At 34.9% G+C, this 25,578-nt stretch overlaps 3 protein-coding genes across 7 annotated transcripts in view; 1 reads left to right on the forward strand and 2 right to left on the reverse strand.

Annotated features, from left to right (window-relative positions):
- Nucleotides 1-3,930, reverse strand: part of Pde11 (Phosphodiesterase 11) — a 156,297-nt gene extending 152,367 nt beyond the window's left edge. For all 4 annotated transcript variants that reach the window (XM_053754388.2, XM_053754384.2, XM_053754387.2 and 1 more), the window contains exon 1: nt 3,659-3,930. The gene's annotated coding sequence lies outside the window, so the exon portion shown is untranslated. The remainder of the gene's footprint in view (nt 1-3,658) is intronic.
- Nucleotides 3,931-6,637: 2,707 nt separating this feature from the next.
- LOC128675170 (protein MIS12 homolog) lies at nt 6,638-8,176 on the forward strand. The gene has a single exon (XM_053754393.2). It carries the CDS (start codon nt 6,734-6,736, stop codon nt 7,352-7,354), a length of 621 nt encoding a protein of 206 aa, XP_053610368.1. The 5' UTR covers nt 6,638-6,733; the 3' UTR covers nt 7,355-8,176.
- The window catches only part of LOC128675168 (uncharacterized protein), a 47,007-nt gene continuing 29,017 nt past the window's right edge, over nt 7,589-25,578 (reverse strand). For both annotated transcript variants that reach the window (XM_053754390.2, XM_053754389.2), the window contains 15 exons: nt 19,640-19,823; nt 19,133-19,328; nt 17,816-17,974; nt 17,207-17,345; nt 16,530-16,662; nt 15,922-16,054; nt 15,509-15,662; nt 14,915-15,024; nt 14,506-14,650; nt 13,924-13,993; nt 13,252-13,390; nt 12,785-12,890; nt 11,756-11,902; nt 11,035-11,199; nt 7,589-10,620 (listed from right to left, as the gene is read on the reverse strand). In XM_053754390.2, the coding sequence (XP_053610365.1) occupies nt 10,585-10,620; nt 11,035-11,199; nt 11,756-11,902; nt 12,785-12,890; nt 13,252-13,390; nt 13,924-13,993; nt 14,506-14,650; nt 14,915-15,024; nt 15,509-15,662; nt 15,922-16,054; nt 16,530-16,662; nt 17,207-17,345; nt 17,816-17,974; nt 19,133-19,328; nt 19,640-19,823 (2,016 nt within the window). In that variant the 3' untranslated portion in view covers nt 7,589-10,584. The remainder of the gene's footprint in view (nt 10,621-11,034; nt 11,200-11,755; nt 11,903-12,784; nt 12,891-13,251; nt 13,391-13,923; nt 13,994-14,505; nt 14,651-14,914; nt 15,025-15,508; nt 15,663-15,921; nt 16,055-16,529; nt 16,663-17,206; nt 17,346-17,815; nt 17,975-19,132; nt 19,329-19,639; nt 19,824-25,578) is intronic.

Below are 25,578 nucleotides of genomic sequence, written 5' to 3' on the forward strand. Positions count from 1 at the left end.
CAAAACAAAAATATGATAATCGTGTAGTTCAGTAGTTTGTGCAAGCTTGAAAAACAGTGTTTTTTTGTCATTTTGACTACGTATCTATTTACAATTAGATACAAAAAAAAGTTAAACAGTTGATATTCATGTTGGAAATGAAAATATATCTTAGACGTTGGGAAAATGACGCTTGTAATTTAAAGTTTCCAATTTTGATAGCCCCGGATCAAATGTTCATCGTCATTATGTACCTTAGCATATTATAAGGTTCTTGTTCTGATAGTAATATCGGAACATAGGATGAGAGTAGAACGTAATTTTTATACTGTGTTTATATTTGTCTGTTCTGTTATTTAACCCTTATCTTATCTTGACAAGGAAATGAGATAAACCTGGTACATATTCGCGTATAGTGGACATACTTATCAAGTTTACGTGATTTGGGTAAAACTCTGCATAGGCGACTGAACTGAACGACCAATATTAATGATGTTCGAAAATAATATTTTGCAGCTAAGAGAGCTATATTTTATTACGAGTTTCAAGCAGGCCGTAAATAAAAAAAAAATTGGAAAGCAAAACGTTACGAAGATAAAAATTAACAGCGTTTATAACAATACGAAAGCAGAACTCCGGGGAAACAGCTAGTTAATATGCTAGTGATAACGAAATACTACAGGAAAGATAAACGTAATGAGCACATATTTTTGCTGTCTCGGTCTGTGATAAAGGTATTTGCATAATTACTTCCAACAGCGTAGTATCAATATCAACAGTCAACAAAAACATGCAACTAGGACACGATATGAAATGAACCTCGTGGATATGGGTCGTAGTGACGTCGGCAAATAAAGGCTGGCTATAATCGCACATTAAGATGTAATCGGCAATTTGGCACTTTCCAATATCACATAGGATAATATTATATCACCTAGTGAACGCTAACGTCAGCAAACGGCTCCCTCATTGGGTAGGTAGGATCGAAAAATGTCACTGTGACCTCTCTCCTTTTCATATTTGGCTTCAAATATTTAATTGTATATTATATATATAATATACAACTAAATATTTGAGGCATCTTTTTGAAAACAAAGGAATATCAAGCATCGCACGATTACACCTAAACTGTAAACATTTTTTTTAACTGCTTCATAATTATCATTACATAGTAGGTATAACATAAACTTGTTTCCCTCTGTCCATCTGTCGGCTGTATGCTTAGATCTTTAACACTACGCAACGGATTCCGATGCGATTTATTTAAATACGTAGATAGTCTGCTGCTGGTCTGGAGCTGGTCGTTAATAAAGTAGATGTTACACAAATTTTGGACATAGTTTTATTGTTTTTCTCTAGTCGCAAATCTTATAAGTAGGTAGGTACCTAGGTAGGTACCTGAACCTCATTCAAAAATGAGATCCGGAAATAGACTAGAAAAGCAATCTAAGTCTTATAGCTAAGTGGTAAAACTTTTCCAGGAAAAAGGTTTAGAATAAGTCTTTAAAATTTCGTGACGAAGTAAAGGTCTAGACAATATTACTTAGATAGGTACCTATTAGTTAGGTACTTTAATTTATTTACTGAGCATTGATATAGGGCACTTGCAGTTACATGTGCCATCCATACTAATATTTTAAAGAGAAAAGATTTGTATTTTTGTTTGTAAAAATAAACTCAAAAACTACAGAACAGATTTTGATGAATTTTGGCACAGAGTTAGGCAAACTTTCAGGAGTGACATAGGCTACTTTTTATTATGGTTTTACCTGAACTGGCGAAGCCGGGGCGAGCGTCTAGTTCATATAGAGATAGGTGGTAGTAAGTTTCACATAACAATATAGTTTCACAATAATAATATAGGTCTTACTTGCTGTATTATGTACAAATGTTACGACCGAGTGTTCAGTATTTTGACCTAATAGGGTGGTGTTCTTTTTGTTGAGCTGCCATCGCGTTGTCCCCGACTTAACTTTAAACTGGTTTTGTGATCAATTACCGGTTCCGATACAAATAATCCGAGTCAAGTTTAAACAGATGCGATTTGGCCAGTTCAGAAATACCAACTATTGTAGGTAAATAAAGAGTTTAGATGAAGTTTAATGCAGAGATACCAACTTTAAGCTAACGAAAGTGATCTATCAAATATAGACTTTTAACGCTTAAAATTAACTTAATACCTAGGTACTTTGAATACGTGAAATACTGAAAAATTCATTATAATTTCATGTTTAATGCGTGTAGGTATAATTACAATAGTTCAACTCATAAACCAATTAAAACTGGTAGGTACGTAGTAGGTAGGTATCTAATAATACAACTGAGTCAACTAACAAAATGAATAGGTAGGTACCTAACATAAGTTCGATGATTTTAGTTTTTTCTAAAGATTTAATGTTATCCTTAATTTGTACCTACCTATTGTAACTTTTATAGCATCATTGTGCAATACAGTTTATAGAATTACGATTCATACTCTTCCTAAAATGCGTGCATGTAGGTACAATAGGTAATTGGTGGTAGACAAGGTAGTCGCAAAAGTCATCTCAGATGCCTTTAGGCGACTTGAATAAAATCGGACACCTGTGTTAGCACACACTCGAAAATAAGAAAAATTGGTGGTTACATCAGCCGGCAGGCATTGTTTGTGTTATAATAATAATAATAAAAAAAAAAAATGGGACACGTGATAGGAAAAGTGACGTCGCTTCCTAAAGACGATTCCGATAATGTACCTATCGCTATCGGAACATTTTTGGTTTAAAATGCGAGGTTTTTCCTTTCGTCTTTACAACAAGTTGAAGATCAGAATTTAAATTTATTTAAAAAGCACCTGTTATTTAAATTGTTCAAATTATAATAAAAAATGTTATTATAATTTGAACGATTTTTGAAATGATAGATTTAGATAAAAATTTAGTTAATTTAGTTACTTTTATTTATTCTATTTTGTTTTATGGGATAATAGCATGCTCTCCATTTAAATTTGCATACCCGTGAACGGTGAAACATGTAGGTGTTAAAAGAAAAACTTAATGTTCTTTTAACACCACATTGTAAAAAAATGTAAACTCATGTTTTTGCAAATAAATAATCTTTGTCTTTCTAACTTTTTACGGTCGCGCCGGCAATGCATGGTTTACCTATTTTAGTTTTGGATATCTGTCTAAATGATGATTCTAAATCATATGGATAACGTTAACTTCAGAAAAAATCACGGAACACTGAGTTTTTGCAGCAAAAAGAATTAGCTTCGTAAATTAATACCTAATTAATCTTGGTAGGTACCTACCTAGTCTTAGGTACTAAACAAATAACGATAAATAGGTATTTACGCTATATACGCACAGGTAATCATGTCAGTTTTTAAAAGGACATGAAACAAATCAACGATGACAGACTTCCAGAGATTCATGCGTAAGTAAGAATAACAAAATCAACAAGTTGCCAACATACTGGCATTTAAATATTACACGGCGGAGAGAGCAAGAAAGCTGAGTAGGTCATCCAAATGCAACACTAAAATCATTATAAACGATGATCTACTTTCATTTCTTTGAGACAAAAAGAACGTGAAACGAAAGTGTTTTTGAGTCCGCGGCGTCAATAGACAAACATTCAAATCCTTTACTAATTGTGTACTTATGCAAAACAGTTCGTTCATGCATGAGGAACTCACCACAGCAGTTCAAGCTACAAGTTCACGGCCGGAACCCACTAACAGTTCGAAATGATCACGATCAACACAAATTCAAACAATGCAATTTTATAATCACTTCCACAGGTAACCACGGCAACTTTGCGACTGAAGAAACTTCACAAAAAATATTTCAGTTTAAGACTGAACGCGGTTGAAAGTTTGATGATAACGATACGAGAGGTTATGTTATTGTTTGAGAATTGAGAAAACAAACATTAACGTCGTATCGCTACGGAATCCGCGTTGTGACTGCCGCTATCTGAAGTGGATCGCGGACGCGAACTCTGGACGCGCGTGATGTGAGAAGCATACTCCAATCGAGCGGCGTGCGCTGCTAGTTTACTAAACATTTTACACCGAATTCAGAATTGTAATTAAACCACAGCTGGCACAGTTCATTTACGTCCGTTACGGGCCCACAAATTATAAGGAATAGGACCCGCTCTAAATAAACAAATCGTTTCGTCGAAACGGCCGAAACATCCAATCACGCAAACAAACAATATAAATATCGGAATAATGGGGAAATCCAAAATGAATCCGATTTGAGATTTTCTCTTATAAATCTGATTATTCACCTGACCTCTTTCATCCTCACGTGTTACCGGTTAGCACGTAGCAGTCGGGGAAGTGACGACGTGTGTAAAAAAAACTTGCAACCGACCAGGCGGCCGTCAGCCTGACGTCTTGGGATTGATATTGATGCCTATCAGCTGCCAAAGCTATTTATCATTTAGTCGCCTTGCCACGGGAGGATATGGAGAGGTCCAAAATCTACGGCGGCCTGCTTAACCTGAGAAGAGATTCATTTTAAACGCAGCTAACTAATGTTAACTCAGTTACCATACATGTTTCCCGCATTTTAAACGAAGTAGTGCCTTGTTTACTACATCGGCCACCATATGTACCTAGTTCCTGTAAATACTACACTCGTATGTAAAATGTAACTGGCCATCAGCACGCCACCCAACAGCCGCCGCTAGTAGCAGGTACGTGTGGGTAGGGTTCCCACATGACAGGAATTGTCCTGACATGTCAGGAATTTTATTTCTCTGTCAGGAAAACGGGAAAGATTTAAAATTACAAACAGAAATATATAAAAAACACGCAGACTGCGCCCGCAACAATTACAATTGTGGCTATTACAATTATTTTTATGCATGTTTATCTTAAAATATCACTGACAAAAATATCAGGGATTTTATTGCTTATTTAGGGAATTTGTCGGGAAGACTTAATTTCGGATCTGGTAAGCCTAGGTGTGGTCAAATAAAGTTCACGTAACTTTTGCAAAGTATCGAGTTTGTTACTGTCGGACGTTAACAACGTTGTTTTGCAACAGCAGCGTGCAGTTGTTAACTTGTTATCGCCACCTCTCAAAACTTTTGCACCATAATCAAATTTCAGTCAAATTAGTTTCTTGTTTTTGTAATTCCTTGTATACCTATTTCGTCGTCATGGACGCTCATTTTTCATGCCTATGTTTTCTTATGTATATTTTAAAAGGTTTTAATTATAAACTCTTCTAACTTCAATAATCAATCACTTTCCTCCTGTTTAGATTAGGGCTTTCTCTTACCTTATTTTTTCCTTTCATTCGACAGGAATGAACAACACAACACACCGCCAACACAACATCTAATAGGTATGATTCCAACTTATTCCAGGTTCAGAATCTGCAAGTCGCTAACTAAAACATAGTAGGTTTCCCATAACTTATACTAACATTAGGTAAATGGAATCCATCGCATATGATGTAATCACTGAACATCAACTGATATAAGAAGTGTGAATGACTAATTTATCTCAGTATGTTTACAATGGCGCTTGACCTCGTCGGTTATCATAAAAACAAAAACAAAGTCAATTCATGCAATACACACTACACGGACGGTTAGGTGTCCATTGTGATATGACGTCATAGAATATTATGGTATGCTACATGAGAATCGGTTTCCAAAAATGTGATAAAATTACTCCTACGCCTATTATCTTGGCTAGCCTAAGTTTACTATTACCTAGTTCTATAATCTAAGCTTAGATCATAAAACCACACACGCAAGGGAGTTCGAAGAATTTTCAAAATATCAAGAGGGATATATACAGGGGCGTCAGAATTTTTAAATTCAACTTATAAGTATTTATGTCAAAAACTAATCTTACCTATTTACCTACTTCTAGTTCAGTTCAAACTACATATGTATCAAGAACACTACTACTAACACATGTATTACTAATTTCAAAAAGATTAACAGAGAAGTTAAATAGTGAAGAACAAACATACTCATGCACTTATGAACTCATGCACTACAAGGAAGAAGAATTTTAGGCAGCGGTCGCGATAAGCGTTGGCAGTTTTTTTGTTTGCAACTAAATGAGTAAAGAAGCGGGATTATTTTGTCAAATTATTTTTAATAAGAACGAATTAGCTAAATTAGGTACTTACAAAAGTATGCCGATGTCGAGTTTTCTTTTGCTTCTGACTGCAAATCCAAAAAAGTGGACAGAGCTAATTTCTGGTGTCTAAAATCGGGGCGCACAGGCAAATTCGGAACATCTGGCAATGTTAGATGCATTAATTTCAGCTTGGAAACTTTGTGAGAAGCAGTCAGCAATTCTGGTTTTGCGAAGAGTTGTATCCCGTATTCAATTTTTACACCCGCCATGCTTTAACGACCAAGTGGCGTCCTTAACAAAGAAAGGAAATCCGTTATGGATCGTCCGGACAGGACCAAGAAAAACTATAACACTACAAGTACATTCCACTATCATGTTACACTATCGACAAACAGAGTGCCGAACTTTGGCGATTTTGACATAAATTGCTGTTCTTTTTTGTGGTAAAAAAATATTTTGACGATAGTATATAGCCGACATTAAATCATACTGCCAAGAATTATGGCAACACCGAGGAGAACTATCATTGACAAAAAGACGCCTGTCATTGTCATTTTCTATTTGAAATTGTCATCAAAATCATATACAACAGCGTTTTCCGTTTCGTTTTGTTTGATTCGGTTTCTTTGATATTGTTTTTGTTTGTAAAATAACAAAATGATCAAAACAGAACCTTGGGTTGGTGGAACTGAAGAAGAATATGAAACTCAACATTTCGGCTTCGGTGCGCAGCGATTAAAAATAGCAGTGCGTCAAATGGTTGAACAAAAGATAACCACAGGGATGAAAGAAATGGAATCATCTCTAAAAAAATCATGGGATCTCAATCACACTGACCAAATGACTATAAAACATTCTTGTGATAAACTGATAAAGTTGTATTGTGAGAGGGCTGGACCTTCCTTGGATAATATAGATGCAGAAATAGAACGTACTTTGAAGATACCTAGTAACGTTCTTCTCCCTGGTGATGAAGTTCAGCATCAAGATATGGCAGGTGTAGACTACGATAGTCTAAAAAAAGAAGTGGCTGCTTTGAGAAGACGCGTCGAGAGAGGTGCTCTAATGGAAGCAATATTGTTAGCTGAGGAAGAAGAATTAGCGTCTGTGGAAAAAGTTTGTGAAACTGCCAATAAAGACATGGAAGTACTAGATTTACTACACAAGAGTATTGAATCCAGTGGTAATATCAAATCAATCCAAAATGATACTCAGTTTTTGTGTGCAAGTGTGCCATTTATGAAAAAATCTGATGACAGTAAGTTTATTGAGGATTAGCAGTCTATAATTGCTTTATATTTCACTTAAAATGCAAGAAGAGTAATATAAAGATGAACAATTATGAGTGTCCATATACTATTTGTTTTATCCACTTACAAAGAGGTTATTCCTTAACCTTTCAGCTCTGTACTTGTAGCTCTACTGGTCTCTTGAAATCTCACACCAAGACATAAAATCCCATGGTACATTTTGAACTCTATTTTCATGTGGTTATAGAGACTATTTTTTAAGAAGTTTTATGATTTCTGTAAATATAAGTGCCAATTTTCATACAACTTCCCAAAGAACAGGTTAAGAGATCAGAAATCCTGTTTCGGGACTGATGAATCTCATACTAACAATTATTTTTTGTTTTAACTAGCTATGCTTCTACTTAGCTTCATCTATAAATTATTTGAGATTCCTTATAGTGTAAAGGTTGTTTGTGATTGTGGCCATAATTTTTAAGTGTTAAAAAAAACTGGTATGTACTTGTAACACATTACAAAATAAACTCTGCGGCTTTATTAAGAGTTTTGTTTATATGCATATAAAATGTTTGTAATATTTTAAATGTTTGGAAAATCTTGTATGTGGTCTATCCAAGTGCTGAGCACTAAAGGTTGGTAGATACTGTGTTACCAATTTTGTGAGAGTGTGTAATGAAAATAAATGATTTGATTGAGTTGTACTTGTATAGGTATTATTAAGAGCTGCAGTTATTACATAATTTAAAAAATAATGTCATATGGGCTGGCATGAAATCAAATATCTTTCAAGGCTGTTAGAAATGCTATCAAATCCACATATAAAATAAACAAATCAATGAAACATTCAGAACAGTCAGTTTTATTTTAATGTAAAAACAAAAACTCTTAATATAATTCATCTATCTATAACCAAGTTTTGACGATAATAACAATGTTACACCAATTCTATATTTTAACACTCAGTTTATGCTATAAGTACATTTTACATATCCAAAAAAATATACAAAATTGATAAAATTGTGATTCCTAAGAATTCACTTCAAAAAGTTACAACTTGGCATAATAATTCTACATATTAAAAAAATTTTTCAAAGTTTATTCAAATAAATAGAATTCTGTTTCAGTTACTAATACATTATACATACTTAACTAGTTATTTGGTATCACATTTATGACTTATGCTACAATGAAATATGAGCTTGGCTCTACAAAACTAGGATTTGAATACAACAACAACATTCAGGTTTAATGTATGTAACTCATATGATATTCCTAATTGTCTATTTACCAATAATAATAATAGTTCTGACAAAATGAAAAAGTATTTGAAAGAAAACATTTACTATTAAATTAAATAGATTTGAAAAAATTGCTCACCCTAATTAAATTTAGATCTAGAATCTAGATATGAAAATTGTTTCAAAATTATTGAGAGAGAGAAAAAATGTATATCCTACCTAATCTAATTGAGACTCAACTAAGCCAAACAAGTAATGCCGGCTATACACTATCGCCGAACTCGACGCCGACACGAATGTACTAATATTGCGTAGTTATTTACCGCAATGAAAACCCAACAATGTACACAGAAACCGCTAATTTGGCGAACTGTTTGTCGATAATGTGGAGCCAACATTAGTTGAAGCTAACACTGGAGTGTTAGCATTGGAATGCTATGATAGTATAGGAATATAAGATATGATGAGAATTTTACTAAAAAAGTTGACAACTGAAGAGTCCGCGTGCTTGCTACTTGCAGTAGCTTCTCTTTAATAATAAACTCTAAAATTGTAAGGAATCATGCTCATTGTTTTCGCCGATGAAACCTCTTTATTCTTTATTAGAATTAATGCCTAATCTTCTATATACCAATAGGAAAAAAAAAAAGTTGTGCGTCCATCCATGCAATTTTTGTCCATTGGTGTATTATTATTTGTATGTAAATACATGCAAACAGCTATTTTATTCAACATTTACAACTATAATTTGATAAATACTGTATCCATTATCACAGACGAGAAATAAAGTAAAAAAAAATACTAATGAGTTTATGTACATCACTTTAGAATTTATGCTTTACGATTCATATTTACAATCATTAAAGTTTCGCCTAAACTAGAGATTAATAATGATCATTATTATCATTAATGATCTATTTTAAAACACACTTCTGTGAAAGTTAATCCTTTTGTATGTAATTTTTAGTTAATAAACATAATTTTAAACTTTTAAACGAGTTCTTCATTTTGTATGAGCCTTCTTAAATTATAATTTCTTATTGTCAGCTCTAGATATACAGAGCATCAATTACTTATCAATAACTATGCTATGATCGGGTCGTGTAACACGACCAGAAACGTCAGAAGTATAAAAAAGGAATGTGCACATTTGATACCCGTATATATAATATTGAAACGCGAAAGTTTAAAACATACAAGTATCAAAAACAATTTTTGACTGACTAGAATTAAAGTAGTAACATGTTTTAATTCCACCAAATTAAAGATACATGACTTATCTACATAAATATATGATTAGAAAATAAATCACTATACAATACATACATATTTACTTACAATACATCATACTTAAATACATAACATATCAATTATTGTGATTATAAAATTCTACGTCCATTCCAAAGAGTATGTAAAATTTAATTACAATATCATTGAGCTCTATTCATATCAGTTAGCTGCAAGCATGCTCTAATGTTCAGTTTCACACATGACCTAAACACAGGCTTCGTAATTCAATAACAACTACGTACTTGCGTACACCAAATGTATTCCTAATATATAAATACCCCTAGACTTTAATGAATTTCAGTCAAATCAAGATCTGTTGAAGCGCGAATTCTACTGTTCAGCCTCTACTTGTTTGAGTATTACATTTTCATTAACTAGTATCTATATAATATACAATTTCAGAAAGTAAATACATTATTTATATTCTATAACTTAAACTATTCTATAACATAAACTTGAAAATAAACAATCGACAACTAAATTACATCTCCGGCAATTGAGTTACTTTGTACTAGTTATTCTATTTTTTGGAGTTAATCTGGTGGCTGAATCTTCAAACACTTCAAACTGAGAAAGAGCTAAGAAATAATTATCTATTCCAAGTATTGTATAGTGGCGATGGTGATGATCATACGAAGGCCGGGGGTCGCGAGTCCGGCAGCGTCCGCACGGATCTAGCGGCGGGCCGCGCGGAGGGCCACAGCCAGCCGCTGTCGCTCAGCGCCACCAGTCACACCGGCCCCGCCCACTCCGAGCTCTCCAGCGACTGGGAAATGTCAAAATAAAATGTCAGTCAAATGTAATTTATTTAGCATATAAAATAATTAAAATTTGACGTAAAAAATACCTGTGAAAGTCTAATTTCATACTTTGATTTTAAACAAAATGCCAAAAACTTAATATTGTTGTTGATTTATTTTATTAAAAAAAATTAATAAAATAAATCAACTACAAGAACTTCATTTTTTGACTGCTATTTCAAAAAACCTAAAGCTATACTATACTTACCTATTTGTGATTCACTGTGTACAGTCAACAGCACATAAAGGTACCCTGCATGAACCTCTATGGCGCGGTAATAGCGGCGAGTTTTGCAATGAATACGGGTTAGGTTGATGTGCTGTTGTCTGTACATCCTAACACCTGTTCATTTTAATTCTATAGTTATAGGTATATTAACCTGAGTAATGTTGACAGCGTTGGTATGCATGGGACTCTGCTTAGCGTTAGTGTTGACGTTAGCCGTGAAGTAACTGCCGACTCGAGGGCGCAGGTGACGGTTGTGCATCTCCATTTGTACTATCTTCATGAACTCTATCTGAGCCGCCAGCTTTTGAATTTCCTCCTGAAATAAAAGAAAATACTTTAATTTCAATTCGAACTTTAAATCTGTGCAGAAACGTTACCGATCAATATGAACGATAAGTAAACATTGCATCAATTCTTCTTCACCTGCGCTTTGGAAGTCGGCAGTAATAACATTCCGTATGTATCATTATCGTAAACCACAATTCAAAATACTTTATTAACTTAGGATGATATACATCACTTATTGACGTCGATAATTTACTAAACGTACGTATATTATTGACGTCAACAAGTGATGTTGAATTGTGGTTCACGATAATGATACGCAATGTTCAGAGTGTGTAGTGCGACTTAGCTATTTGCATCTCACTATGGATTCGATTCGAAATGCGATCCAGCTAACCAATCATAGTGCGTCATTGTGACGCAACGAGAACCACACCGTAATGTGATTGGTTCGCTGCGCCTTACTTCGAATCGATTCGATAGCGAGAAGTGGATACGCAAACCCGCACTTTGCCCTTCGGCATTCGCGCCTGAGATTTAGCATTAAACTTCCGCGTCCCAAAGCGAGAGCCCGCACACGAGGATACCTTGAGCTCCTCGTTCTCCTGCGCGAGGTCGGGCTCGTCGGGCACGAGGCCGAGGCCGAGCCCGTTGAGCGACGACGACGCGGGCACGCCTCGCGCGCGCGCGCGGCTGTCCCACGTGTCCCCCGTGCCGCGCACCACTCGCAGCACCTGGACACCAACAATACTACATCATCAATATCCCTACTAATATTATATATGCGAAAGTTTGTGTGTGTGTGTATGTGTGTTACCGATTATTACGAAATTTGGTACACGGGTATAATATAACCTGGAATAACACACGGGTACTTTTTATTCCGAAATTGCCACGGGGGCGAAGAGCCGGGGCGCAGCTAGTTATAAATAAATACGAAAGTAAGTTTGTTACCTCTTCACGCAATATCATAAATGCGAAAGTAAATTTGTTTGTTTGTTATCTCTTCACGCTTTATCTACTCGATTATTAGATTATTCTTGAAATTTTGCATGTTTGTAGTTTGATGTATAGAGAAGGACATAGGGTACCTTTCATCCCCAAATAATTACTGTGCTCGTGGGAAATTCAAGCCGCGGGCAAAAGCTAGTTACCTATGTTTATTTTTATTAATATATAATTTATCACACAAGCTTTCATTGTTGCCAGAGAGATTAGGAGCGGTCGCAGACTGAAATTATAAAATCAAATAATAAAATACGTCGTGTAAATTAGACTTTATTGTACAAATATTTTTTAACCTGATAATTTAAGAAATTGTTGATTCTGAACTGAACTGACAAGGCGTTTAGAAATTATGGTGACACTAGCTACGCCCCGGGGCTACGTTCCCGTGGAAATTCTGGGATAAAAGTACCCTATGTGTTATTTCAGGTTATTTTCTACCCGTGGACCAAATTTCATAACAACCAGTCCAGTAGATAATGCGTGAAGAGGTTAACACTTAAACTTACTTTCGCATTTATAATTTAGTTGGGATAAAGGAACTCAAGACACCGCAGAATAAATAACACTTATTTTGTCAAAAAATTAAATCAGTATTTAACAATACATACCTTTGGTAAGAATACCAGTAGAACGGTTGTGGATGTTGATAACTGCGTTCTTATAAATCCTAGGAGATATTTTATGTCGGGTCCGGCCTGGGGTAGGATGAGTAAACTGAAATAATAAAAAAAAACAGTTAAATTGTAAGATAACATTTTATTTAGGAAGTACCTCAACGACCGTAGTAACTTTTCGCCTTTCCCCATTTCATTCGAGTCGCCTAAAGGCATCTGACATGACTTTTCACTAAAAAGTTAACAACACTTAGTTATAACTTATGATACTTATGTAAATAGTGCAATAAAGATTTCATCACTAATAAAACATATAACTATTTATTGATTTATTACATTGATAATTTTGTATATGTTATAGTATCATTTAGTTAGTACCCGATAGTACAAGTCCCGAACTTAAGTACTTTGGGGCTACCTCTAAGTGATTTCACTCTATATATTTATCTATGTAGACTTACTGGAAGGCAATCATGAGGGAGTTGACGGTGAAGATGTTGTAGATGGCAATGGAGATGAGCCGCGCCTCGTTGTAGAGACTCTCCGCGTGCCGCACGCGGTAGCACACGCGCACGCCCCACAGCAGGAACAGAATCTCACCTCCAATCACAAACAAATATGTTTTTTACAAAACACTAGATCAACAGCTTTTGCCCGCGGCTTCGCCCGCGTGAATTTCTCCGCGAAAGCGGAACGCGTTTTTCATACATACTTTCACCCCCTCGATTAATTTGGGAGTTCATTTAAAAAAAATAATAGAGTAGTGTATATACTAAATTTCATCAAAATCGGCCCAACTGTTTAGCCGAGAAAGCGGAACAGACAGACAGATTTCGCATTTTTAATATCAGTATAGTAGTAATCGTAAATCGAAGCATGAAATGTCGCTTGAAGAGGTATGTAGGTATTCAGTTAGATTGCTAGGAAATTACTAAAACAATTCCCACTAATATAGTAATATAAAGGCGAAAGTTTATGAGTTACATCTTTACGCTCAAACGGCTAGGCCAATTTTTATGAAATTGTCATAAAATAAATTGATGAGATGAAGTCGACAAAGCGACATTTCACCCTCGACGTATAATCCACCCTCGAGATAATTATTTAAAGGCGGTCACGAATCTACAACTTACCTATAGCTAAACTGTGATCCCACCAGTTATATGTGCACTGTTTGAACTTCAGTCCTTTATTGTCTTTAATCTGTAAAGATAAAAGTACAATACAAATTATGTGTAGATTGAATAAGTTATTTATATTCATGGCCTAATATAGCATGCTTAGTTAGGCCTAGTACGACATCCACACTAGTATATGGAGTGGTTTTACTTTAAGCCGAAACCACACCATAATTAAAATTTTAAGAATTTGTTGGATTTTTTATTTTACTCATCATCATATCAAGTGTGTTATTGCTAACACTGGTGTCAGATTTTATTCAAGTCGCCTAAAGGGATCTGAGATGACTCTACAACTACTTGCCACCATCTAGTGGCAGGTAGTCGCATACACACTGGCGAACTTAACTGTTAACCGGTGTGCAGGTTTCCTCATGATGTTTTCCTTCATCGGAAGCAAGTGGTGGTCTATGAAAACTAGTATATACGAGTCAGATTGGTATACAAACTCATAAGGCACGAAACCTTTCGATCCACAGGCAGCCGTCTTAACCATTACACCACCATCGCTTCTGTATTTCATTATGAAGCACTTACAACTTCAGCATCAGGCGGCGCGGACAAAGTCCACGTTCCTAAATAGACCAGCATGATGAGCAGGATTGGGGCCATCCACTGCAACAGCTGCTTGTCTGTCAGCTTCAACTTGTGGGCTGACTTCACACGGTATGTTAGAGATACTCTGCGAAAATATACTTAGACAGCTCTGTGTGTTTTCTACTAAAATAATGTATAATTTGTGTGGAGGTGTTTCTTTAGACCAGCTGGCTACAAGTGAACATTATGTACTCATACATAAATGTTATGTCGTATCTTATAATCTTAAATATCATGTTGTGATATCTATGTAGATCTCAGATGCTTGTGAAGTTTGAAATACTAAAATTTCACACTTTTATCATAATAGTGTGTTTTTAATCATAACTGTGTTTGAACAAAATCTTACCTCCATGTTTTCATAAGCAGGGCAGTGTATGTTATACAGAATCCCAAGTGGCGAGTCCATTTTGTGGCTATACATGAATATCTATCTAGCACTGGGAATATAGCTGCCATCTGAAAGTCAAAATTTAAGTTTTTTTATTTTATATTCAAAATAATTGCGATCGGACGTCACTAATATGATTGCTAGCATGACAGGCTGTTAAATGTCTGTCAAGTTTCACTGTGATTCTGATTTTTTAGGTGTTGACATGCAAAGAAGCCAATTTAAATAATAATGTTACTTTGTGACTAGTGACAGATCCAATAGGTTTTGCACATCAAAGTACTTACTAAATCCATGGTTTTGCATATATACTGCATATTCAATTGAATTAGAAACAATAAATTGAGAACAAACACTGTGACAAAATCCATAAAGCTTAAGTTACATATACATTACAATATAGTTGCAGTCTTTCTCTTGCAAATGTTCCCACTTGAATTCACGGCTATGATGCCATGTTACCAGGTGTTTGCTTAAAAATAAACCCAAGAAAGTTCTTTGCCATAGCTGTTTGTTTAGCAATCCATTAGATATTTTTTGTGATGCTCTTACCTCCATATACATAATAGCACAACCAAGCAGTGTAATAGACAGGAAGACAGGGCTGGCCACCCGGAACACTTTCACTCGGCGATGGTGGCGTGTGTAAATGGTCAACAGTACAGTCATCACTGCGCAGCTCACTGATATTACCAGGAGGGATATCCTGAAATGAGGCCATGATTGATTCCATCATTAATTTTGATTATTCCTGTGAATTTAATGGAAGTTTTTATAGGCCTGTTGTGGATACTATGCTTGAAGTTTATAATAACTAGTGGTAACAAATTATTTGTTACGTATTCAATAAGAGAATCACAATAAAAAATAAATAAAAGGTGTAGGTTTTTGTTGAGACAGTTTATAGTTATTGTTTACATTTAAGACTTATTCTAAGGTACTTAAAAACATTTAACATTTCTTACCGGAAAGGCCAGTTGTAAGTAGCCAGGCAGGGCTCTGGACCCCGACATGTTTCGCAACCAGGTTGGCATTTCAGACATTCATATGGTTCACTCCAATTTTCTAAGCGATTTTCTTGATATTCCTGGTAGGCAACTGAAATTGTAACAGAAACCACAAATTTATATATCATAATCTCAATTTAATAAACAAAAACCTAGCGAAATACCTACCTACTTCGGAAAAAAATCTAAAACAAAATGTGTTCATGTGTTGTATGTTTTTGTGTGTTCGTATTATTTAATTTTTGCTTGCTTGGTGCTGCCTGCTGGCAGGCTAGCAAAATTTGTTTACGAAACAAAAGTTAACTGTCATCTGTCATGTCATCCATACCAGCCATGCATGCCAGTGTAAATATTTATTTTTTAAACATCACATGTAGGCATAGATCAACAAAAAGGAAAAAAAGTAGCAAATAGGTATGTATGTATGTAGCACACAGATTTTAAATGTAATGCTTTTTTATCTGTGTAGCCACAGATATAAAAACATTAAAATCTGTGGATGTAGTTGTATGTAGATACTGATGCATAATGTAGGTATGTATAGCGTTCATAACAACTGAACATACCTTCAACTAAAGATCCGTTAAATCCTTCTGGATGATTCATCGAGTAATATCCAGGGCGACACCTGCAAATGTATAATCCACGTGCCCATCCTGAATGTCGTGCGCTCACTTCCCTATTGGGTTTGTATTCGCACTGAAAATAATTAAATACAGTAATTATGGGTATAGTCTTTTTTAACACTTAGTAGTGTTAAAAAAGACTAATAAAAGTTTAATGTAGTATTAATTTTTATTTTCAATTTTCTTCACAAGTAGGTAGGTGCCCAGAACTTAAAACCCTAGCAGATATTTTTTACCACGCCAGCGAAATAATGGTTCCTGAACATTATCGCCAAACTCAGAGTAGACAGATGATAATGCAAATGAAGGTAGGTAGGTAGGGTACATAGCGTAACTAGTTAGCATGTCAGTATTTCAGCAAAGAAATCAGCCAGACCAGCCACATATATGTACACAAATAGTTTGCCGATGGTGTGGAGCCGGAATAAAGGAAAAATTTAGGTTAATGGTAACAATATATATTTTGTAAATACTTGAGTAGATTACTTACAAAGACATATAGATACAAATTTCGGTAATCAAAGGTACAAACCTACATATTCAAAAATTTCTTAAAAGCAACATCATCATCAATCAAGATATTCGCTCTAAGTGATTTATACGATCTGATTACTCACGTAAGTAGTCTCATTAGGGCACTTGTGTGTGCCGTGGAAAGAATAAATTTGGTTATCTGTGTCGTCGTCGGCAGCCCCCTCACACTGGTTGATCTCCAGGCTAGATATGTCTATGTCAAGCGAAACGATGCCTTTCAGGCTGCAAAAAAATAAATTATAATATGACAAAAACAGAGAAGGGTGAGAAAATCTCATTTTACCAATCAGATATTTGTACCTAATACCTACTTGATTGTAGGAAAACCAAGAGATACCTAAGTAAATAGAATTCTACTTGATAAAAGCACTTTAGGTAATAATTGTCTTCAATGAAAATGGGACTGAATCTTGAAACCGAACGAGGTGTCATAGACTTCAGCCAGGTGAGCCACCATCGGGCTTTGTGTTAGCGTACCTAGGTAGGATATACTTAGAGACTATTCTAGGGTGTGTATCGGAGGCATGTGGTCCCCACATGCCTCCAAGGTTCAGTACAGTAAATTCTTTTTTTATAGTACCTAATAGTGGGCAAACGAGCATTCGGTTTGCCTGATGGTAAGCAAACACCGTAGCCCATGGACACCTAATCTTCGAGTTATCACAAAAGACCACAGAGCAAACGCTTCTCACCCTCGTATAGTAGGGACAGGCACAGTGTACGACAACAACCAACGTTTCGCCTCGCAGTTATAATACGGGTAAGTCCACCAGCCCTCCATGGTAGCACCAGGCCGCGGGGGCATGAACTTGGTCGATCTGAGAGTCTTGCTGTTGTGGACTGACTCGTACCTAAAAACACGTTCACAGGTTATCTAGTTTATTATAAGAATGTTTTTATCAAAATATCGATTGCTGCTTTTATGTTGACTGATATTATTGTAAAGTGCTTGGAACGCAAGAAGCAGAAACCAAATACAAAATTCACTAATTTGGAAGCAGATTAATCTCAAAGAGATTCATCTGCTTCCAAATTAGTGAATTATAAAATCATGAATCATGAAATATCTTTGAAATAGATGGAATGAGCATATCATCATGCCTTATAAATATGGCACCGAAGACTACTGGAGAAATTTTACGTAGATAATACATAATACATCTAAACCCAAAACGTGCTGGTTTGATGTCGTTAAGGATGAAATACGTGCAAAAGGCCTGACAATTAAGGATGTTAAAGATCGTGTTAAGTGGAAGAAAAAAGTAGGTAAGAGAACTTTCAGCTCTTACACGGCTTTGTAAGAAACAAGATGAGAGATAGTGTAGGTATACGGCGGACGCGGCGGCAATATATATATTTTTAGGGTTCCGTACCTCAAAAGGTAAAAACAAAACCCTTATAGGATCACTTCGTCGTTCGTCTGTCTGTCTATCTGTCCGTTTGTCAAGACCCAATTTTAAATTAGACCTACAAAGTCTATGAAAAGCTATCGTGGGAAATTTGTTCGCTTTTCCTAAATCCAACGCTAACGCAAACAAATTTCTACAACATGTTTGGACATAATATATTTTCCAGATAAATCACCGGGTTTATGAAAAATATTGCAGCATTTCTGTATGAAATCGCGAAAAACATTGTTTTCATGAGAGTCTGTTTGGTTCGCTTGTAGGATCTAAACTACTCACGTACGAGTAGGCATCTAATGCTTAATGACTTATAAAGTAAGTATTTGTGAAAGGTTTTTATATATATTATTTATTACCTTACTTAAATCCATAGAAAAGTTACCTATATATAATTATGAATTAGGTAGGTGTACCCAAGGTTAGGTTGCATCTCCAACTGCACAAGGATATTTGTGCTCAATTTCTGGCAGCACTGTTCGCAAAACTTTACGAACAAAATAACGTAAAGACCTTTGTTCAGGCTTCAACCGCACGCTTTGGTAACGTAACATCATCATTTTCAGCCTACAGCAGTTACCAGTCAAATTCTATTGCTAGACTAACCAAGGGTACTCTGGGTTAGGTTGTTCCTCCAAAGGCGGCGAGGCGGAGACAACAGGGTCAGCTGTCCCATATCTCTGCCAGGCGACTGCACTGTTCACAACACCATCAGAACGCAAGGCCACAGCTCGAGCTCCAACCGCGCGTTCTGGCAGCGTTGCCCCCATCACTAGACCTTGAGAAACTGCTGTCAGGAAATCTGAAAATAAAATACATAATATTAAAAAACATCAAGGTGACTCTTTCTCTCTCGTCTGTGTTTTCCCGGTTCCTTCCTCAATGAGCGTCGGACGCTCAGAGATCAAGCTAACTCACTGACAATTATCTGATGGCATAGATATGATATCTGATGGCATATGTCAGGAAAAAATAGTAATCCACAACTATAGGTTGTGCATCAACAGAGTTTATTGATTCAGATTTGATTCAGTTGAACAGTTGGAAGATTTCCGATTGTTTTAGTTATTAAATCTATGTGCGTCTTTATTTTTAGGAAAGCAAATACTTTACCAGCATTTTCCAGTCCCAGTTGGTGCAGGATATTCGCGGCCAAATCTGCCCTCGCCCTGACAGAGTCCCACCGAGCCACGTGAAGGGGAGAGAGAAGTCTCCCGTACCGTTGGGTCACACAAAGAGCACCCGTGGCCCCACTCGCGACTGCATGGACTAGGCGCAGTGACGACTCCAGTTCGTCCTAAGATTAAATAAAATTTATACTACATTAGATACTAAGACGGTAGAATAACAAAGTTCAATTTAGAATAACACTGTATGCTGGCACGTAAACTAATAGTGGCGGTTAAATCTTAAATTAAATTTACAGTTTCCTGTTGGCGCAAAAGTTGATCTTTGCACAGACAGAGTTAATATTTTCTATAGAGGAAATGAATAGAATATATTACTATATATCTCAATCACTGTCTAGTAACCTGACATGTGTGTCCACATGACAAATAAACATACAAAGTTGATACAATTAAATAATCTAATTACAACAACCTTGCTAAAGAAGCGAGGGGCGTCGGTCGTCGGCACCTTTATTGGTACAACTTTTAAAAAAGTATTGCAGTGGAATATTTGAGAAAAATAGAATAACAGATCTCAGATATTTTGCTTTGGACAGATTTGAGGGTAGATGTATTAACCGCACTGAATTCGTATTTATTTTCCATTTCAGACGGTTTGCATTTTCATATTGTCATGTAAAAAAGGTAATTATGAGGGATAATAAACAATTGTTTAGGTAAAAAGTAATTTTATTTCACAAAGTAAAGGGGAAAGGTAGGGAACAACTATATAAAATAAAAGGTTTACAAAAATATGGGCCCAGGAGGACGCTTGACTGATATCGGCGATTATAGTTTAATTTCTGATAAGTAAATGAGATTCAGTTAAAAAATAAAATTTTAATTTTTACAAAAACAACATTCGAAACTTATTTGTTATGTTATGTTAGCTATTTTTTTGCTTCAGTAACAATTCAAAGGAATAATAAAGACGTATTCTAGGTGTGCTACGAAACTCGTAGAGGTTGTACGAAGCACTTAGCACTTTTTTCATTGAAATCTTTCTCATGACGCATATATTTATGTATTTTTTTTCCTTATTATACTATATCTTTTTATCGTCCAATTAAGTCCATCTATTATTCTGAAAACAAACCGCGACACACATCGCAACGAAAAGCAGTTAAATTTACTTGTATGATAAGATTTTTTTACTGATTTTTTATCATTATTTTGTGTTGTGCTGTTTAATTTTTTGGAATAAATGTTTCATTCATTCATTCATTCATTAATTCATTAAACATGGACATATTTTTATAATAAAAATAAAAAAACAAAACATTCATGATTTAAAATATTATAAAAATGTGCTAGTATATTAAAGTAACTTAATGTAAAAATGTACCTAAGTGTGACGTTCATTTACAGCTCCAACCTTCATAATAAGAATTTGGCGGTACTCCACAAGCATCTCCTCTTGAAGTAATTTCTCAAAGTCAGATGCCAGGTGAGTAATGGAAATTTAATTCGGAAAGCTCCCATTGAATCTGTATTATATATAGGGGGTGGCAATTGATACTAATGGAACTTTTTCTAACTCCGACAACAAAAACAACATGTTATTAATAGAGGAGTACTGTGCATTAAAATGATTAAGCTATTAACTTTATCAGCTATGATAATTCAATGAAAATAGACAAAGCTGTTCGAAAGGTTCTTTCTAACGGAAAATGTCCCTGATAAAGTCCATGCCAAGACCGTGAAACGCATAGGTACTTACTTAAAAGATATTGTAATTTTGATGTTTATTTTATGTATTAAAGCATCTTGTCTGGAAACACAAATGGAAAATGTTTTTTAATAAATATGGCAGTGTATAAGTTTATTTCAATTATCTTTTTCAGTTTATTAGGAATCTCTTTATTGGGAATCGTTTCAGCCTCACGGCACAATCAGAGGTACAACTGATTGTACTTTTGATTTCCTTTTTACTTTGATATAATTTAAACATTAACCTTTCCGAACGTTATTTATATAATTATGTTCAAGTTATTTCGGTATCGATATCAATGAAGCTAGAAATCGTGTAGGAGGATCGTAGCAATAGGATAATATCTATATTCTTCACCCTGCGTATCACTGCGAGAGACATACGGTAAGCGTGATAATTACGCTAATTGTAAGACACCAACTAGTTGATTGGTGCTTGTAAGTGAAGCTAGAGATCGGGTAGAAGGATCGTAACACGAGAATATTGATAGCTCTAGTCTATTTCTGCTTGCGTTATATAGTCAAAATACTTATCCGCGTTTTCGTCATTTTGTGAGTGTTGTCAACAGCAGATGCTATTTGTAACAGCGGGTCTCTAATTAAGGCAGGACAGTTTGACCGACAAAATTTATAAGCACTGGCTGTCCGTCGTCGGTCACACGCGGAATGTGTGTTATTGTTATAACCACGAATCTTTGTGTAATACTGAAGCCAACACTACTAAGAACTTTTTGATGCATATCAATCTACACAAATTCATTGCAAACTCGCCGCTATTACCGCGCCATAGAAGTTCATGCAGGATAACCTGATGTGCTGTTGACTGTATGTACATACATATATTCCCATCTGTAAGTCCGGTCTGTATTGCGATATCTATACTATTATTATAAAGAGGTAAGCGTTAGTGAGCTTGTATGTTTGAGGCGGGTAATCTTCGAAACTACTGAACCGATTTCAAAAATTCTTTCACCGATATAAAGGTACATTATCCAAGATTACTATTAGCTATATTTTATCTCAAAATTCCCACGGGAGCGAAACCCCGGACAACATCTAGTATCTTATAATTATTATTATACCTTAGAAGTAGAGATCTTCTTACGCGATGAAAGGTATGTTAATATTAGTGTTGATGTTAGGATAGTAGTATGTTAAATACTTATTCATGAAGTACTTTTTAAAAGTAAATGTGGGTTGAGATTGTTGAAAAGTTTTCACAAAAGATGGTAGCATTGGAATCTTCTTGGGAGGTTTTTATTTCACTTTAAACTTTAAAGGATTCTGCTACTCTCTCCCATCTCAGAATAAAATCACTCGTGCGAAGATTTAAGCGTCTCCAGATTTCAAGTGTTTGATTTAAATTGGGAAAAGTTTTATTTACCTAGTTATTTTGCTGCAAAATCTACGGTTCAAACTTATAATTTTTGGAAATTGTAACTGTAGAACTTCTATATAGATTGATTATCATTACATATTGCTTAAAGTCGCTTCCAATCTGTCGGTCCTTATGATACAAAATTAAACTTCAGAACCATAGTTCAAATGGTTTTTCAATGCTATTGTGTAAAAAATCTAATTGATGTTGTGAACGTTTTATTAGCTTTAATGTACACTTATCATAAATAAAGAAAACCACTTTTATAAAAATCTTCCTTTAGGTACAGACACCTATAAAGACATAGGTCTATATTTCATTTGAAAAATTATAAAGAAAGCCTTACTCATGACGACGAAATGTAATAACAACAAATATTTTTGCTTTTAAGGAAAGTGCAGGTCGGGCATGGTCATGACATGGGTCGGAACGTCAAGAGGGAGGGCTCTTCACATTAAATAAATAACGGACAAAACTACAAAAAAAATATAGAAATTAATCAACAAATTAATAAAAAAAACTCTGTTTGGTCGTTAGTTAACCATTATGTTGACTTGTAGAGAATCTGCCTTTAGTACATACATTATGTAATTTTGTGCAATAAATTCTTGAAATAAAATAATACAAGTAAAAAAAAAACATAATAATCATGAACTGATTAAAACTTAATATGTATTTAATCTTAATTGATAAAAAAAACCAATACAGAAGCGATTATAAGTTTATCTATGACTAGATGTTGCCCGGGGTTTGCTTCCGTGGGAATTTTGAGATAAAATATAGTATGTACCTTTCTGGTGAAATAATTTTTGAAATCGATTCGGTATTTTCGGAGATTACCCGCCTCAAACATACAAAGTCACAAAGACACAAACGCTTACCTCTTTATAATAAAATATAAAAAACTTTATAATAGAAGATTGAAAAAACAAACTGGCTGATATCTTTAAAAAAACCAACCATCTACTCAACAACACAAATGGAACGAAAACAGAGATATTTACCGGTAACACAAAGGGAATCTTTGTATATAGGATGTGCAACCTTACACTCCTCGCATTGAATAACAGCGGTGAAACCCAGGAATTACAGAGCATTCTGAGCAAATGGAATACAAACAGACTCGTGACAACAGCTCATAATTGAAATGCTCGGAGAATTCCCATGGGTATTATGGGAATACTTCGTCTCAACGTTAATACAAAATAGAGTAACAGATAATATAGTTATATTATTTTTTTAAACGTAAGAAACAATCTTTATATATATTTATGACAATATTTATTATAACACAGTTTAAAAAATATGTCTCACAGTTCGTAATGAATTGCGTATGATAAAAGAGAATTACAAGTAAGAATACAAAGTTTTACAAAGTTTTACATAGTATATGTAGTAGGTACTCGAAACTTGGATTTGGTCTACGATAGGAATTCGTATAATGTATATATTCGTTTTAATGTACGAAATTACAAGTCATGTTGATTTTGCAGAAATGCAATGTACTGAAAAAACACAACTAAAAATCTGTTATTATTTAATTTTATATGTATTTTTTCGAGCTAAAAAATGCAATCGATTTGGAAGTTTGGAAAAAGAAAAGTAAAGTTTATTTTGGAAATGTGATGTAGTTCGCAGATTTTGAAATGATTAAATCCTACATTAATTACTACTAAGAATTAAAATTATTGAATAAATCTAGTACCACGAGGAGGATTTTCATCTTTATGTACTTGAGATATTTTGTGTTGGGGTCTTTGTTATCTCTGTGTTAATATAATAAGCAGAGCTCTCGACTGACCTCCCTAATCCAAGAATGACCTCTTGAAGAAAATGTTTATTATATCTTCTTACGAACCTAAGTACGAGTATCTTATTATAGGAAACGCGATGGTGTTCATGAAGACATGTAATGAAATGAAATGTGAAAATAGAGAGGATACCTAGGTTTTAATACATAAGTCATATTCAAAACTATGGATTTCTGAATATATAATAAAGTTTTGGCTTGGAAAAACGATTTCATTTGTTTCTACTTTCATATGTTTTTCTTCTAAAGAAAATTCTTTAACTCATATTGAGTTTGTGCAAAGTTCATTGATAATAATCAATTCGTTTTTTAATTAATTAAATCAATTATTTTTTTCTAGTGGGGTGATATAGATTTGCTTCATATCTCCACTTCATTTTTGCATACATATTAGCTAGATGGAGTTTCAGTTCTTCTTTTCTTAAACGCCATTTTATGAGTGCTTCACCTGAGATTGTTTATTGAAAATATATGTACGCTGTTAATTTTAGTTTCAGAAATGCAGCGGTTATATAAAGGAAAACCCGTCAAGCATTGCAACTGAAGGGAGTGACGTAAAGGGTAGTGCGTGGATGATCTAAATATGTGCTGACCTCTCGTGGAGGTTTTATCAATAGGCCTAGGTATTGAGAGGCCGATAGACCTCTGTTTATTTTTTAGCTTTTTGCATGGATTTAGTAAGTACTTCGAGTACCTACTAATTCCATGTGACAAACACAGTATCTTTCTCAACCTTGACATTGGCAAAATCATCGTTTGGCTAAACGATGGAGCCATAAAATTAAAAAGTGAAGTGAAAGTTTACGTCAAAGTTGACTAGTGTCCACTCTTAGTATGATTGAATGTACCTTTAACGCATAAATATTGATTGATAAAAAGTACCTTTTGTTTACTAAACTATGCTACGACTATGAAAAAGGGTCGGTCTACAGGGGGAGGTTTTTCATAAACGTCAAGTAAACGCTGGTCTTTAATCTTCTTCAGT

The sequence above is a fragment of the Plodia interpunctella genome, chromosome 14 (assembly GCF_027563975.2).
Source record: "Plodia interpunctella isolate USDA-ARS_2022_Savannah chromosome 14, ilPloInte3.2, whole genome shotgun sequence".
NCBI lineage: Eukaryota > Metazoa > Arthropoda > Insecta > Lepidoptera > Pyralidae > Plodia > Plodia interpunctella.